General features: G+C 49.3%; 1 protein-coding gene across 8 annotated transcripts in view; it reads left to right on the top strand.

Moving 5' to 3' along the window:
• SLC39A11 (solute carrier family 39 member 11) overlaps window positions 1–17787 on the top strand; it is a 416650-nt gene that overhangs the window by 175937 nt on the left and 222926 nt on the right. For 6 of the 8 annotated variants that reach the window (XM_027080525.1, XM_027080527.1, XM_027080532.1 and 3 more), the window contains one exon: window positions 6302–6473. In XM_027080525.1, the coding sequence (XP_026936326.1) occupies window positions 6302–6473 (172 nt within the window). The remainder of the gene's footprint in view (window positions 1–6301; window positions 6474–17787) is intronic. The other 2 variants (XM_027080529.1, XM_027080528.1) reach the window with 2 other exon arrangements.

The following is a 17787-nucleotide window of genomic DNA, read 5'->3' as shown; positions in this document are numbered from 1 at the left end:
CAGCTCCTGCTTTCAGAATCTCATGATTTTGAAATAGCCAAGGAAACCGAGAGTTACTGTGCAGTTTGGCAAATTTGATGAGGGAAACGTGTGGGATGTCAGGGGAGCACAGAGAGGGAGGCGCATTTAATCCCGACTAGGCTGGGTTTATCCAGGAAGGCTTCCTGGAGGAGGGAGCTCAGACTTCCTCATCCAGGATTTTAAAAGCATCAAGGATGGAACAATTAGAAGCTTGAAAACCTGCTTCACTGGCAACGGACGGGATGTCATGCTGTTACTGTAGGGAGAAGGGGCGGAGCTGGGTTGGGGTGCAATCTTAGTGCTCTCAGACAAGATGAACTGTGCTTCCCAAACCAGTAGGGACCAAGGACTTTGGGTTGTCCTTCTCCTTGTCTTTAGGGCTCCTGGCTATGACCCGGGATCCCTCAGTGTGTAGGCAAACGAGGCAGGGAAGACAGCAGCTACTTGTCCCCTCTGTCACTCTGTGTCCCTGTTTGCTGTGAGGCCGGCCGCTCACCGCCCCGTGCCCGCCCGGCCCCGGGCAGCAGGGCGCTACCGGCCTCCCCGGGAGAGAAGGTCATCTGTTATGTAAGCATTATCCATATTCCGGCTGGTGATCAGGGGTGTCATTTAATTTTTTTTCCATTATGTGAAATAATTTCAGGTCGTGGTATGAGTGTCATTATTATTGCAATTTCTTAGTAATGAAAACAGCATCCACTGGTTCCCGTCACCCTGTATGTCTGGGTTAAGTGGGAAAGGCAGAGGCAGCAGCTGGTGGGGTGGTGGGGGGAGAAGACAAAGTCTGCTCGGGGCTGCCAGCCCCCACCCCCCAGCATCAGTGTGCCTGGTTCCCCGGGGCAGGGGCGCGCTGCGGCTTCCCCACTGGGGTGGAGCACCCGCCTTGCTCTGGCTGTGTGTGGCTGGCAGGGGCCACCAGTGAATCCTGCGAACCTTCCCTTTGCTCTTCATCAGGGACCTGTGGCCCCCTGACAAAGCTCAGTTAAAGCGACCGCTCTTCACAGGGCCAGGGAGGCGCAGAGACATCCCGGAGGACCCCCCGTGGCCTGAATCGGCATGATAGAGGGTGTGCCTGTGTGGGTCCGGCGGAGGTCAAGCTTGCCACGAGCACGTGGGCGAGTATCGGAGGTTGATGTGCTCTGCTTCCCCTGATGGCTGGTAACAGCAATGGTATGTCCCAGTGAGAGAAGAACCAGAGGCAGGTGAGCGTAGGGGAGGATGCTCTTGGGATGCGGGCGAACGCATCCAGCTGGTTGGCCTGAGTTCTGGGGGCCGCAGGGCCTGCGGGACCTCGTGGCGAGTTTCCATTTGTGCTTTGCGTGGGGGGCTGTCGTTGCCATCGTCGATTTCATTTGGAGACTCCTGCATCCTGTTGGGTTGCGCTCCAGGTTTTCAGTCCTTTTGTGACTCATTTCTTTGGGGCTGTAGAAACATCAGCAACCAGCAGTTGTCTTCCTGGGGCAGCAAACACTGATGAGCAGCATCTGGGTTTTATTCCTTGGGGGAGACGTACATATTAGGTTTCGAAGTTCTTTTGCTTTCACGTCGAGCATATTGCAGGGCTGCTTTCCTCCCTTCCCATCTCATTTTGTTTCTTCCTTCTTTCCCTGTCTCTCCACTCTCCCTCTTTTCCTTCTGGCAAGTGCTAGGCTTTTCCAGCTCACGTCTCTTGGCGCTGTCTTTTCAGAGTGGGTGGAAGTTGCTCTGTTTATTCTGAGCCAGGGATTTGCCCCAGCCATTAATAATAATAATAATAATAGTCACCAGAGAACAATGATCTCAAGTTCCTTGGCCCTGGATGGATGTCGCCCGGCGCCTCCCAGCAGCCCCCTCCCTGCTCTCTGTACCGAGCTGGATTTGGAGGATTGGGTGGGGACGGGGGAGGAGGGCAGGGGAAGCACTCGGTCGGGGGTGGGGGTGGGGGTGGCAGGTGATGCAAAAGGAGAGGGAGATTTGTAGCTTGGGAAGCAGCCTGTGTTTCAGTGCCTTGACATTTGGGAGCTACAAGACGACACAGCAACCCTGAGCTGCCCAGAGTCCCGGGGACTCAGATGAAACAGTCGGGGGAAGGAGAGTGACTCATTGCCCGTCCGATGGGCAGCCTAGCGGGCTCTCAGGGACGCGGTGCAAAGTCGAGAACAGCTTGCATTAGTCAGATGTTTGCCCTGGAAGCGATCACGCCCTCACCTCGCCGTCCTTAACGGGGCTGCAAGGATTGAGTGTTTGAGCCCGGATGGAAAAGCTTTGCAGAGATTAAAAAAAAGCCTCAGAAGTGAAAGACAGTGTTGGTATCAAGTAAAGAGGGGCATGCTCAGCAAAGCAAGAAGATGTAGAGAAGGAATTCCCCCCCCAGGGGACTTGGTGGCCCCTGCACAGGCCACGCTGCGTTTATTTAAGGCTCTGGTAAACAAACAAACAAACAATGCAGCATCCCGTCCACCTGCAGTGTCCTTGCTGCGTGAGCAGACAGGGCTCCAGGGAGTGAGGGGTGGTGTCAGGCCTGCGGGATGAGAGCCACCTTGGCCCTGCAGGTGCTTCCTGACTCTCCCCCGACATCATGGACATTATGATAAAGCCATCAAGGCACCGCTGGTGTCCCTTGCCAGGCTGTTCCTTGAAATTCCAAGGGACGTATTTCTCTGTTTTCTTCGTCAGCAGTTGAGAGTGGAGGGAGGGGATGTTGGAATCCTGAAGGGAGTCTGAAAGGAGCCCCGGGAGGCTGGCCGGTGCCTGGGCTCAGGGATGCTCAGGGAGCACCGGGGTGTAGAAGCTGCCCCCCAGCATCACCCTGTGGGTGTTCCCTGCCACTCCCACGCTGCACAGCTGCCGCACCCTTCCCACGGCCACACGTGGGACTGAGTGCCCAGGACGGGGGTGGGTACAAGTGGGATCTGCTGGGGTTCTGTCCAGCTTTTTAAAAGGAAGCCTCTAAGTGAAGCTGGGGTGGGATTGTATTAGTACACCCCGCCCCCAGCACTGAAATAAAGCAGTACAACCAGCGGAATGTAGGTTGATGAAATGGTCAAAGGATATGGCCGGCAGGGGGGTCGTGGTGTGGGGTGTTTGCTCTCCTGCTCCGTGCCTGAAACCCCATCTTCGGAAATCAGTGTGGCTTGTTCCCTTCCGTTCAGGTCACTACTCAAACACCACCTTCTCAGAGAGACCTCCCTCAGCACCGTATCTGGAGGAGCCCTCCAGCTTTGAGTTTCATAATGAGATGCTAGAGGATGCTAGAAGAATGCCTGGCATGGGGCTTGAACCTGGTACACATGACAATTGTCCTATGTGACTATGGCGATGAGTTTGTTTTTCTTCTCAACATGATCCCGAACTGGCCCTCGACTTTATAATTTATTGTTAGTTTATTGTGTGTCTCTGGAAGATCCGTGAGGAGAGGGGACTTGGCTGTTTTGTACCATCAGGACCTAAAATGGTTCTGGTGCACAGCTGATGCTTAATATAAGTTTGCCAAACACATGAAAGGCAGGCTTCCTGGAGGAAGCGGGAAAATTCTTATCTTGACAATAAAAAGAGGGTCTGTGCATTCTCAGCATGACCAGCAATACAGGGAGGTCCTCATCGTCCTAAATCTTTCTGAAGCAGAGGGTTTCTCAACTTCAACACTGTTGGCATTTGGCCGCATCATCCTCTGTGGTGGGAGCCGTCCTGCATGACATGGGGCTTTTAGCAGCATCGCTGGCCTCTACCCACTAGATGTCCACACCCTTCTTCTCCCCCACGCCCACATACAAAAACGCCCATTGCCAGATGTCCCCTGCGGACAGAGACACCCCAGTTGAAAACTGCTGTCCTCGATTAAAACCAGGGTCTCTCCCAGCTGCACCCGCCTGATCGGCCCCCGTCAAAGCAGCAGCCCTGAGCATATTAAGGTGGCCGCGTCTCTGCTGTAATGAAGTGGTTCTCTTGCCATATCCTTCCCCCAGCTCCGCATCAATCACATTCTATAAAGAAGCAAGACAAAGGAAGAAACACCCGCCGACGCACGCACTCTCCTAGTGAAACACGTCTTTCAGGGCTGCAGTGATTCCTCAGATGTCAGCGTGAGATGTAGGATTAGAAATAATTAAAGCTTATAAACAAACAAAGAGCTGCGACTGTGTGGCCCGAGGCACATGGCACAGACACCAGCTGTCACTCAGTGGGGGTGGGGTGGGGGGAGACGCTGGCCTTCCCCAAGTCCCTTCTGTCCCCAAGAGTCGTCCATCTGCAGCGTCAACCTTGACTCATACAGTGGGACGGTCTGCCTCTCTTGGTGCCTCTCTCAGTGACAGAGCAGGTGAAATCCCACAGCCTCTAGGATCCTACAGAGGGTCCTAAGAACTTTAACGAGGGCAGCTCAAACCACACCACCAGGCATTTTTCCCATTTAAAACAAAGGAGGTGTCGGTACCCTTATTAAAGTGCATTATAAGGGAACTATATTCCATATCCTGTGATAAACCATAATGGAAAAGAATATGAAAAGGAGTGTGTGTGTGTGTGTGTGTGTGTGTGTATAAAACTGAATCACTTTGCTGTACAGGAGAAATTAGCACAACATTGTAAATCAACTATGCTTCAATTAAAAAAAAGTGCATTATAGGACTTCCCTGGTGGCGCAGTGGTTGGGAGTCCGCCTGCCGATGCAGGGGACACGGGTTCGTGCCCAGTTCTGGGAAGATCCCACATGCCGCGGAGCGGCTGGGCCCGTGAGCCATGGCCGCTGAGCCTGCGCGTCCGGACCCTGTACTTCGCAATGGGAGAGGCCACAACAGTGAGAGGCCCGCGTACTGCAAAAAAAAAAAAAAGTGCATATTATAGAATACATTGTAAATAAATGATTAGGACAATATCAATATATTGGAGAAATGAGAGGATGTGAGAGGAAGCATTTATGTTCTCGTTCACATTTAGTTGGACAGAAATAATGAAGTAGAATGTCAGAATCATTAGTTTCTCTTTCTGATCCCTGATCAACATGATGATGAGAAAACAAGAAGGGGTGTGTGTGTGTGTGTGTGTGTGTGTGTGTGTGTGTAAGACGCAGCCAGGCATACCTTTTGTGAGATTCCTTCATGAAACTTACCCAAGAAAACAGTTTAGTATTTGCTTATGAATAGATGGATTTCAGTGATTGGATTAATAAGCCTTCTTCTCTCCCCTATTAGGGACACACGTTTATTTATTATTAATTAATTAATTTGCACTGGGTCTTAGTTGTGGCAGGCGGGCTCCTTAGTTGAGGCTCGTGGACTCCTTAGTCGTGGCGTGCGAACTCTTAGTTGCGGCATGGATGTGGGATCTAGTTTCTTGACCAGGGATCGAACCCGGGCCCCCTGCATTGGGAGCGCGGAGTCTTGTCCACTGCGCCACCAGGGAAGTCCTGGGACACACATTTTAAATGGAAACTTCTGTTTAGAACTATTTTTGCCTGGTTTTCAAAAAACATCTGCTGTTTCTTTCCCCATCGAGGTGATCCTGTTCACCGTCCCTTAGGGTCAGAGGGTTCCTGCCCATGTCTTTGGAGGAGAAGCTCACAGCCCCGCTGTAGGTTCACTTGTTTGTTCCTCCTGTGTTCCACTGGAACATAAGCTCCATAAGAGCTAGAACTTCGTTAGTTCACCAAGTATCCACACCGTTGGCAGTCAATAAATATTTGTTAAATAAACATGGGGGTCAAAATCAAACTTTGCGTAGTTAATGCAAAAACAGTCAAAATGACTGGTTATGTACAAAGCAGAAGGGTGACGTGGTGATCTAAGGCTGTCTGGGCTTGCCTCCAGCTGTGCTGTGTCCTCCACGACTGTCACTTGCCCTCCTTTGAGGTGCTTTTGTTTGACTCTAGTCCCCTTTTGATCTCTGGAGAGGTGGTGACCTTGGTTCCTGCTGCGAGGCTGCCATTGAGCGGACCTGCCCTCCAGGCTTCTTTTGACAGTTGGGGAACTGAGTCCCTTCTGCCATCTGCCCAGTGGTGATGAATCGTGGAGGGAGGGGGCTTTGATGTTCGACCTGATCCTTCCCAGTGTGTGTTTTTTCCATTTCTAGGATCAGCACCGACGCCTCAGGTCCTGCTGTTGTCATCCTCAAAGTTCTGCAGCCAGAAAGCTTGTCGCCTTGCTCTTGACTCAGCCCAGCCTGACATCTGGGTCTGGCCCGGGAATTAGGCTGGCCCGGGGCTCTCGGTAGAGAAGGGCAAAGCACCTTGGCTGCCGGGAGCTGGAGGGGCCGGGGGAATGAAGGCAGACAGGTGTTACAGTGATGCCCCTGCTTCTCGTTTCAGGGTGCAGCAGAAGACCCCCAGATGGCCCTGGCACTGAATCTCGACCCTGCGTTGATGAAGAAGTCTGATGCTGAGGGTCCCAGGCCGTTCTTCCCCGAGAGTGAACTTTCCATCCGGATAGGTAGAGCTGGGCTTCTTTCAGGCAAGCTCCCTGCTGCAGACCCTGGGCCGAGTGAGACAGGGGAGACTCAGGCCTGGTGGCAGGAGGGATGGCAGGGAAATGCCAGGTGCTCTGTCCTGTCCTTGCAAAGTACCCACCCCACTGTCGCACGGCACTGAGTCAGGGTCTGGCCCCGTGCTTTCCTTCCCCATTGGTTCTGCAAACCACCTGCCTAGTGCACAGGAGGTAACAGGGCCTTTTGATTTGCTCTTCCAACTTGGACAAGTGGGCAAGGGCCACTCTGATGGGACTGGGCTGGTTTGGGTTGGAGTGGATGGGCACCTGTCCCTCTGTCTCCGCCTCCCTGACGGACCCTGGATGTTCCTTTCCATTTACGTGGCTTTCATCTTTTTGGTCCATCTGGGGAAACTGACTGTTGCTCTCACTGATTGAGTTTGGAGCCAGAAGACCTGAAAACACTGATGGCAAAGTCATGCCTTTTGTCTTAAGTTAGAGGGAGTGCGTCCCTCAAGAGGAATAGGATAGGAATTCCGGAATCTCTGTCGGGGGAGTGCAGACTGGGCCAGTGCCCCCTGAGAAGGAGTTCAGAGGATTATGCCGGTTTCCAGTCTCCGTGTAGGACTCCCCGCTCCTTGCCCGGTCATGGCTTACCCAGGGCAGTTGGCTAATTTAAGCACCAGTTTGCATCAAGAGAGGTGGATGCCTGTTTTTTCCTTTGCATTTATTCAAGTCCCACGTTTAGCGGGCAAGTGCCACCGCCCCCCCCCCCCCCCCACCGCTGTGAAACGTTTGTCCCTCCCCCTCCCCACTTCTGTAAATCTCAGACTCGGGAACTAAAACCAGGCAAAGGCTGTTGAGAGTGGCTGTCTCCTGCCTCGCTTGGAGTTCTCCCTTAGGTGCGTCAGAGAGAAACAGACTGGTGACCAGTCGCTGTCTTCACATTAGTGATTTAAGGGAGAAAGTCCTTTCATGTTTCCGAGCTGGGACGTTAATTTGCTGTTCCCACCCTGTGTCGGCAGAGGTGATCTCTAGACCGCGGTACAGTAAACGTACAAAAGTTACAGCGATGCCCCGGCCAGTTCTCAGTTCTCTGCGTTCAGCTTATGTCCTGCATGAATTATTCATGGAGAACTCGAATACCTTCTCCACTTGGGTTGCGGCTCACTGCCGCCTACCGCTTTGGATGTGGGATGTAATCGGGAAACGAAAATCCATGTAACGTGAGCTCAAGTACTAGAGGGTTAGCACGAAAACCTGCCCGCTGTGTGCAGTCAGTCTTGTCATTCATACTCAAATCAGGACCACTCGGTGCTGTCTGCTGTTCTCCTCTTACTGGAGAGTCAAGAGCTGTCCAGTGACCAGCGTGGGGCACCATCCTCCAGTAGAGATTGTCATTTTCCATGCCGAGTCATGGGAACACAGGGACAGGAGACTTTCTCTCCATTCTCCCCAGCTATCCTGTCGTGGAGCTCCTGTGATCCGCTATGAAGACATTATGGTCCTGATTCTTTTTTTTTTTTTTTTTTTGCTATAAAAATAGAATAGGAGGGCTTCCCTGGTGGTGCAGTGGTTGAGTGTCCGCCTGCCAATGCAGGGGACACGGGTTCGTGCCCCAGTCCGGGAAGATCCCACATGCCGCGGGGCGGCTGGGCCCGTGAGCCATGGCCGCTGAGCCTGCGCGTCCGGAGCCTATGCTCCGCAATGGGAGAGGCCACAGCGGTGAGAGGCCCGCGTACCGCAAGGGAAAAAAAAAAAAAAGAATAGGACCATCTTTTAATTTATTCTGAGGCCAGTAATACCCTGATACCAAATGGATATCAAGGCATCACAAGAAAACTACAGACCAGTATATTTTTTAATAAGACAGAAATACCCAAATCACTCTAATGCCATATTTACGTTCCTAATTCTGAGCCTTCTCTACGATGAAGAAATTGGCTAGATTTTATTCTATCCCATTTTTTTCAATCTTCAAGGCCACAGGCGGGAAGGTTCAGTGCCTGTCAATCGATCAAAAAAAAAAAAAAGGTAAAAAGGGCGATCCCTTTGAGATGAACCTTTTCCGCTGGGGCCATGGGAATATAGGGCCAGCGGCAGTTGACTTTCCTGGAAAGTCTTCCAGGATTGCTGGATCTTCTTGGCCACCCCAGTGTGGAGCCGTGAGCAGAGACTGCGTGGGAGACGATGCAATCCCGTCCTCTGCTCAGAAACACCTAGGCATCGCCTGTTACCAGGTTACCAAGCAACCCTCAGTCGTTGTTGCTAACTGTTCAGATACAGAGGCAAATGCAGCCTTTGGGGGAGCACAGAGATGGTTTGCAGAGACCGAGGGAACCAAGCCACCTCTGGAAAGGTTGCTGTTCCTCCCACCTGGGCACACCTGTGGCTGTCAGGCAGTTGAAGACTGTACAACTGGTAATGGCTATTTGATGACTGGCCTTGTGCAGATCAAGTCTGAATACCTGTTATTTGTACCATCTGGATTTGCCCTTGAGCTAGCTGTAAATGGAGCCCGGAGATGGGTTTAATGGGTGTTTAGTGAGTAACATCAGCCTTTAAGAAGTAACGTTGGCGCTGCTGTTATAATGTCCCATAATTGGTTCAACAAGAGGAAGAGCCAGAAAATCCATGCTGTGGGAGAGGAGGTCTGGCTGTTCTGAGCATCGCCAGCAGCCCGAGCTGGGGAAAGCATTTATGCATTTATGAGTGCTTTCCTGTGTATGTCCTGGTGCCAAACGTTTTACAATATCAACTGTTCTCAGGGCCGGGGATACTTTGGGACTTAGCTAGACCAGTCTAGCTAAGTCAGTCTCTCTCTCTGTCTCTCTCTCTCTCCCACCCCCCTCAACTATTTCTCTCTCTCCAGCTAGCTTTCTTTTAATTAATTACTTAAGAAAGTAATAACATGGATTACAAATAAAAGTAAATTTTCTTCCACCTTCAGATCCCTTCAGATCCCTTACGGTCTAGGTTCCCATCTCAGACACAAACACTGTTTCTAGGTTTTTGTGTTTCCTTTCAGAAATATTATGTTTATACCATCATACTTGGCCCGTTATTCTGTGCCTTGTGTTTCTCACTTAATAACACATTTTGGTTTTTGTTTCCTGGGCATTCATGGATTCTTATTCTTGGCCACGATCTTCCCTAATTAGTCCCCTCTTGATGGCCCTTTAGGGTGTTTACACTCTTTTGCTCTTATAAAGAAAGTAGCACAGAGCACTTTCATGCATACATCTCTGTGGGCAATTCTATTGTCGAGTAAATTCTAGAAACGAGGCCAGGGGTTCTGTACGTCTGGGGTCCATGAGTGGGCGCCAAAGGGTTTATGAACCTCTTGGAATCTAATGCAAAAAGATACGTGTTTTTGGAAGGCAAAGATCTACAACGTCCATCACACTTCAGATGGCTCCACGACCCCAGTGTTTATCTAGAACTTGGCTTTTTTGCCTCAGCCCCCCACATTTAGCCTCCAGTGGACTTTTTTTTTCTTTTCTCACTAGTACTCTCTTTAGGCTAAAGAAGGGTAATTTTTTTTTTTAATTTAACATCTTTATTGGAGGATAATTGCTTTACAATGTTGTGTTAGTTTCTGCCGTACAACAAAGTGAATCAGCTATATGCATACATATATCCCGATATCTCCTCCCTCTTGCATCTTCCTCCCACGCTCCCTATCCCACCCCTCTAGGTGGTCACAAAGCACCGAGCTGATCTCCCTCTGCGACGTGGCTGCTTCCCACTAGCTGTCTATTCTACATTCGGTAGTGTATGTACGTCCATGCCACTCTCACTTCGTCTCAGCTTACCCTTCCCCCTCCCCGTGTCCTCAAGTGCATTCTGTACGTTTGCATCTTTATTCCTGTCCTGCCCCTGGGTTTGTCAGAACCATTTTTTTTTTTTTTTTTTTTTTTTTTTTGTGGTACGGAGGCCTCTCACTGTTGTGGCCTCTCCCATTGTGGAGCACAGGCTCCGGACGCGCAGGCTCAGCGGCCATGGCTCACAGGCCCAGCCGCTCCGCGGCATGTGGGATCTTCCCGGACCGGGGCACAAACCCGCGTCACCTGCATCGGCAGGCGGACTCTCAACCACTGCGCCACCAGGGAAGCCCCAGAACCATTTTTTTTTAAAAGAAGGGTAATTGTTAACTGCCCCATTTCCATACGTTGTTTGTTCTGAGAGAGGAAGCTGCAACTTTTCAAGGGTTTTATTTTCATGGATCCATTATCATGGCAGGTGGAGGACTGTCTGTAATTTTGTGTACCTGTGGAAGGAACAGAAGTAGGCATTGTTCTCCAGGAGAGAAAGAGGTGGATTTAATTTGGGAAATTAGCTGCGAAGTGGCTTCTGTTTATTATCTATAAACCTTTCCAAAGCTTGTTGGGTGGAGAAGTGAATGGGGATTTAAGTCAGGCAAGAGTAAGCCGTAAGAAACTCTGGTTAGAAGCACATTTTTCCTTGAGGCCTTATTCTTTTATGTTAGGAGAATTCACCTGGCAATGGTAATTCTACCTGGACAGGCTGGCAGATGAGAAACCATGTTTTGCACAACAAAACCGACGCAGACCTAGCGTCAAGGGGCTTATAAGTTTGGAGGAATTGCCAGCTCCAGTCACGTGTATTTGTTTGTATCTTAGGAATTCCTCACTGGTTGTGCTCCGGACTTGCTGGGTGGCATCTTCCCGTAGAACCAGAGCTGATCTTGGGAGACAGAATTTGCCTTTTCCAGCTCAAGGTTCCCAAGTGCCCGACCCCCCGATGAGCATCTACAGGGCTTGTCCACTGAGAGTCAGGAAGGCGCTTAGATGTGCTCTGATGCCCTTCCCCCTCTCCAAGGCGCCCCCGTCTCTCCTCCAGGTATCATACTGTCGTCTTTCAATCATGCACTTGGAATCATTCCTCTCCCCTATTTTCGCCTTTAAGTATCCTCCCTTCGGTGCCTCTGGGAAGAGACTTGATCAGCTGTTGAACGTGGAGGCATCAGTTATCGACAGTGTTTTACTCCCGCTCATGTGTGACGTCTTAACCGGGGGCAGTTTCTTTAGCTGAAGGGTTTTCACACTGGTTGGCCTTTGGAGGATTATATTTTCCAGCACACGTGTGGGCCTGGGGCCGGGAAGCCGTCGCTGTGGGGTGAGATCCCTTCTCAGAGGCCAGCTGCCTGTTTGCTCTGTAAGACCAGCCACGTGTATTCAACTCCCAGCTCCTAGATTTCCTTGGCACTGAAATCCTTTAAAATAGCCGAATCCCAGGGAAGCAAAGAGGACTTTTTTTTTTTTTTTCCGCGGTTCGCGGGCCTCTCTCTGTTGTGGCCTCTCCCATTACGGAGCAACAGGCTCCGGACGCGCAGGCTCAGCGGCCATGGCTCACAGGCGCAGCCACTCCGGAGCATGTGGGATCTTCCCGGACCGGGGCATGAACCCGTGTCCCCTGCATCGGCAGGAGGACTCTCAACCACTGCGCCACCAGGGAAGCCCAAAGAGGACTTTTTTTAAACAGCTTCAAGCTTCCTCTGACAATCACCTTTTTCTTCTCCCATATCTTCTAATTTTCCAAGTCTTCCTTGTCTTCTGTCACCGATATTTCCACTCAAATTTAGTACACTTAAATTTGATCAGATGTAGCTCTTAGGAGAAATTTTGATTTTTTTTTTTTTTTTTTGACTAGGTCTCCAAAATAATGTGTTTACGGAAGTCTCTGAGAGGTTATTCGTAATTTTGAATTTTTATCAGTAAGCTCTCTACAGATGAAAGAATGACATCACAGTTATTCATGTAATTTAATGTCTTGGCATGTGGTTTTAGCAATTAGACTCTTTTTTTTTTTTTTTCTATAACTGGTTGGTCAGGGGACATTTTCAAGTCTTCTCCTGGCCTCCTTGAGAGGAGTTGCCTGGGACCTGAAAGATAGGCAGGTCCTGGCTTTGCTCTGTCCTTTCCGGGTGAGGGCCTGTAACCTGGGCTTCTTCATTCAAAAGGGCATGAACCCAACCTGTCAGCACATGGCAATAGCACTGAGGCTATTAGGCTATTAAAATATGCCACGTCTTAATTCCAAAACAAAAAACAAACCCAAAAATATTTTGCCAGAGGATAAAGAGCAAAGTGTTCAACAATAATAATTACCAGGAGCTCTTTAGCATCATGGAAGTTAAATAAAATAAGGAAGTAGTACAGAAATACCCTCTGGAACAGGGCTGTCTGTGGGTGGCCCGAGTGTGTTGGATCAGGGGAACATTATTAGGTGGATACATTTTATAGATTCTTCTGCTTCTGATGAATGTTACATTCTGCCTGCCTCAAATTTACCACTCCAACAGCACTTTTCCTGTTTATTTGCTTTTTTTTTTTTTCTTCCTGTCCCGATTTTCTGAGCTAGGCAGTTAACTTGGAGTGCATTTTCATGGGGCCCAGGCCTCGAGGCAGTCTGGTACTTGTATACGTTTGCTTGGGCTACCCTTACAAAGCACCGCAGGATGAGTGGCTTCTGCGGCAGAAATCGATTTTCTCACAGTTCCGGAGGCTTGAGGTCTGAGATCGAGGTGTGGGCAGGGTTGGTTTCTCCCGAGGCCTCTCTCCTTGGCTTGTAGACGGCCGCCTTCTCCCTCAGTCTTCCCTCTGTCTGTGTCCTAATCTCCTCCTCTTACCAGTCCTGCTGGATTAGGGTCTACCCGAATGACCTCATTTTAATGTAATTACCTCTTTAAAAACCCTGTGTCCGAATACAGGTAAATTCTCAGCACTGGGGCTTAGGGCTTCAGTGCATGGATTTCAGGTGGACACGACTCAGCCCATTATCAGTGCTTAGCAATTTTTTTGAAACGTTGTCTTCCCGTGGATGGTGACCCACTTGAAGGAACACCAGGTGGCACAAGCCCTTACTTGGTTCCCTGTCTTCCTTCCTCCCTCCCTTCCTTCCGTCTTTTAAATTCTCTCACTGTATTTCTGTCTCTTTTATCTGTTTGTCTCGTACCTGGATGTGCTGGGAATGCTGAGTAAGTGTGGAAAAGAGTTGGATGAAGTTGGAGAGTTTCTCTGAGACAGCAGGTCGAGAGAAAGTCAAATGATTCGAGGCCTGATCTTACAAGACTCCTGGCAGGTTTGCGGTCTCTGCTAATGAAATCAAAAGGGTGGGGCAATGCTGTCCACCGCCACCATCACCTGCAATGATCGGCTCAGGTTACTTCTAGGGAGTTATTCATATACGTTGGAATGTGTAGGTGTGCTCTCCTGACTGTGTTGAGTTCCCAGGGCTGCCATAACAACGTACCACAAACTGTGTGTCTTCACAGAAACGTTTGCTCTCACAGCTCCAGAGGCTAGAAGTCGGAAGTCAAAGCGTCCGCAGGGCCACACTCTGATAACTTCCTTGATCCTAATAACTTCCGGTGGCTCCGGACGTTCCTTGGCTTGTAACCACATCACGCCAGTCTCAACTGCAGCTGTCACGTGGCCTTCCTCCCCGTGCGTGTTTCTGTGTGTCAGTATCTGAATCACCCTCTCTTTTCTCTTACAAAGACACCAGTTGTTGGATTTAGGGCCCACCCTAATCCAGTATGACCTCTTTTTAACTAATTCCATCTGCAAAGACTCTGTTTCCAAGGAAGGTCACATTCTGAGGCTTAGGTGGACATGAATTTGGGGGGAACCCTTTTCAGCCTGGTCCATTGATCCGCCCCACGCTCTGACCCCCTCCGTGTCCGAGCTTCAGGGAGCTTGGTTAGTCCGGAGGGGCTTTTGTCATGCACAAGGAAGGGAGAAGGGAGCAAATGGGAGGAAACCAGGGGAGGCTAATCCTGGCAATAATAGAAACCCACTTAAATTCATCGGGAGCCTTTAGAGCAGCTGCCAGGGCTCTTTGTCTGAAATATTCATTAAGCGTCTACCAAGGAGTTAGGGATACTGTCCCCTTATGCAAAATTTAACATTTGCTGGGCTAGCAGGTTCTATCCTATTTATTAGCATTCTGACACATTCATTTCAGCTCACAAGTCTATTAAACAGGGAAATGTGTTTTCTATGTGCTTTTGGGAAGCAGAGCAGACAAGTGTCTTGGGCAGCGCCAGCCCCGTCAGGATATTCCTGCCAAGCTTTCATGACCCAGAGATTTCGGGGTGCCTGCTGCCAAAGCCGGGCAACCCGGGCTCTTTTCAGATCATTTCATTTTGTTTCCCAGGTGTTAGTTTTTGCGGAAGCTCCTGAAGCTGGAGAAGCACAGGGCGGCGCTTTGGTTTCAGGTGTTTCAGACCTTCAGGGGTCCTTTCTGTTTATTCACTCCCATCTCGATTGTTTATTTCCCCCCCTTCTGGCTTTTATGGAAAGAGCCCAAGGAGGGAGCTGGTTTTGAGCCCATGAAACTGGGAGGAAATGGATGCCACTTACTGAGATAGGCAGCCGTAGAGCAGGAATGTGCTGATGGGGTAGATGAGGAATTGGGCTTTGAACCTGTGTCATCAACAGTGACAGCTCCGGCATCTGGGATGAGGTCAGTGCAACCCTGCCTTCAAGAAAAGGCATCCGGGCTTCCCTGGTGGCGCAGTGGTTGAGAGCCCGCCTGCCGATGCAGCGGACACGGGTTCGTGCCCCGGTCCGGGAGGATCCCACATGCCGCAGAGCGGCTAGGCCCGTGAGCCATGACCGCTGAGCCTGTGCGTCTGGAGCCTGTGCTCCGCAACGGGAGAGGCCACAACAGTGAGATGCCTGAGTACCGCAAAAAAAAAAAGAAAAAAGAAAAAAAAAGAAAGAAAGAAAAGGCATCCGTGATAAGCTCCATTCAACCTGGGCTGTCTTTGTCAGCACGTACCTCCTGCTCGGCCTCCCGTCTCCTCTTTGGGCGGTGTGTGTTCTGGTATTTTGTTCTGCTTTCTTCTCTCTGGTGCATTTCCCCTCCTGGCACCAGAGAAAGAAAACAGCTCAAAGTGTCTGAATGCTAAATCAGCTGTTGATGTTGAGGGTCGCAATATTTTGGAGATGTTGAGGGATGTGCCAGTGAAACAGGACCCAAAACAGGGCTGACTCTCAGGGTTCCGGACTCCTGATAACCCCAAACTAGTCATTGGCCTTGCGGGGGGAGTGGAGCGGAGGCAGAGGCATTCCTTGAGGAGGGCAGAGGAAGCATGCGATGTCTCTCGCAGCTCTCAGATACGTGAGCCAGAGATCTCTGCTGTCTTCCCTAGGAAAGCAGCTCAGCCAGCGGTATCGCTGCCCCGATCCCCGGCAGGTCTTGGAAAGATTTGCTGAGGTCAGTCTCAGTAAACATTGATCGTCGTGTTCTTTCTATTAGGGAAGCGCCTGTCATACACATAGAAACAGTTAGGAGACATATGCCTTCAAGGAGATTCAAGCGTTCTCGGGAAACGAATCTGGGCATTTTATATGGTTCAACCTAACATATGTAAACCTCTGACCATCCCTCAAGTGGGTCTTGAATATGTCCTTGGTGCTCCTACCGAGAGCCCTCTATTTTGAGTTACCTTTGGGTAAGGAGTGAGGTCGAGTTTGGAGTTCAGGCTTTATTTTAATGGGGATGTCCAGTGGTTGCAACACCATGTATTGGAAAGGCTGACCTTTCTCCGTCGAATTGCCTCTGTGCTTTTGTAAACAATTAATTGACCATATCTGTGTGGATCTGCTTTTTGACTCTCCATTCTGCTTCTTTGGTCTATATGTCTCTTCTTTCACCAATCTCACTTTCTCTTAATTATGGTAGCTTTAGTCTAAGTCTTGCCGTCAGATATTGTGTGTTCTCCCACTTTATTCTTTTCTTTTTTTTTTTTTTTTGTGCGGTATGTGGGCCTCTCACTATTGTGGCCTCTCCCGTTGTGGAGCACAGGCTCCAGACGCGCAGGCTCAGTGACCATGGCTCACGGGCCCAGCCGCTCTGCAGCATGTGGGATCCTCCCGGACCGGGGCACGAACCCATGTCCCCTGCATCGGCAGGCGGACTCTCAACCACTGCGCCACCAGGGAAGCCCCCCCACTTTATTCTTTTTCAAAATTGTTTTGGTTATTCTAGTTCCTTTGAATCAGCTTGTTAATATCTACAAAAAATCCTGGTGGGCTTTTGGCCTTTGGTTGGGATTGCATTGAATCTATAAATTAATTTGGGGAAAACTAACATCTTAATAATCTTGTCTTCCATTTCATAAACATGGTGTAGCTCTCCATTTATTTAAGTTGTCTTTAATTTCTTCTATCAGTGTTTTGTGATTCTCAGCATATATATCTTAACATATATTTGGTTAGATTCATACCTAATTATTTCCTTTTATGGTGCTATTATAAATGGTGTGGTGTTTTAAATTTGATTTCTAATTATTCATTTCTAGTATACAGAAATATAATTGATTTATACATGTTAGCCTTGTATCCTGCAACCTGGCTAGACTCATTTATTAGTTCTAAGAGTTGTTTTGTAGATTCCTTGGGATTTTCTATGTCATGTCTGTGAGTACTAACAGTTCTGTTTCTTCCTTCCAGTCTGTATGCCTTGTATTTCTTTTTCTTGCCTAATTGCACTGACTAAGATGTCAGATAAGACTGGTGAGAGCAGACATTCTTGCCTTATTCCTGGTCTTAGGGAGAAAGCATTCAGTCTTTTACCATTAAGTACGATGTCATCTATACGTTTATGGTAGACGAAAGGCATTGATATTTGAAAAGCCGTCAAGTTCCTGAAAGGTGGCATGCTGCAGAGACGGTACAGAGTTGGAGTGGGTCAGAGAATACTGGATAACTGTGAGACTGGGTTTGAATTCTGACTCCACCTCTTAGCAGCTGCTAGACCTTGGGCATCCTTCTTACCCTGCCTTTTCCTTCAGTTTCTGTATCTAAAATGGGGATAATAGTAATTACTTGACAGAGTTACAGTGAAGACAGGCTAAGTTAATACAAGTAAAATGCTTAGAATAGTGCTTACTGCTTTGTATGTCCTCAGTGAATATTAGTTATTATTCTGTCTGGACAGCAGTAAAATTGGCCAGAGCATTCAGGGTGCCTGAATATGGGATTTTTTTTTTTTTTTGGCCCAGACTGTAGAGATTTTGCTGCCCACCTTGAAAAGTACAGAGAGCTTTTGGGTTTGGATGTGGTTTTCTCTGGTCATTCAACACCCTGTGTCTCCAGTGCCCTCGAGGTGCTCAGAAAGATGGACAGCGTTTACGTTCAGGGCAGCAAATCAGGGATGGAGTGTCCACACTAGAAAAGAGCAGATTGTCCTTAAGCTGGAAGAGGAGGTTTCTCAGAGGAAAAGGAAATCCCTAAAGAAGTTAAAGGAGCACCAGTGTGGCTAGGGAAAAATGTATGAGAAGATTGATGTGAAAAATTAGAGAGAATCATGGGGTGAATGGAGAAGGAGAGAGTGTGTG

Source organism: Aethalodelphis obliquidens, unplaced genomic scaffold, assembly GCF_003676395.1.
Source record: "Aethalodelphis obliquidens isolate GAN/ISIS:26980383/991018 unplaced genomic scaffold, ASM367639v1 scaffold44, whole genome shotgun sequence".
NCBI lineage: Eukaryota > Metazoa > Chordata > Mammalia > Artiodactyla > Delphinidae > Aethalodelphis > Aethalodelphis obliquidens.
Note: the sequence above shows the minus strand (reverse complement) of the source record. Positions and strands in the feature narration are given on the sequence as shown.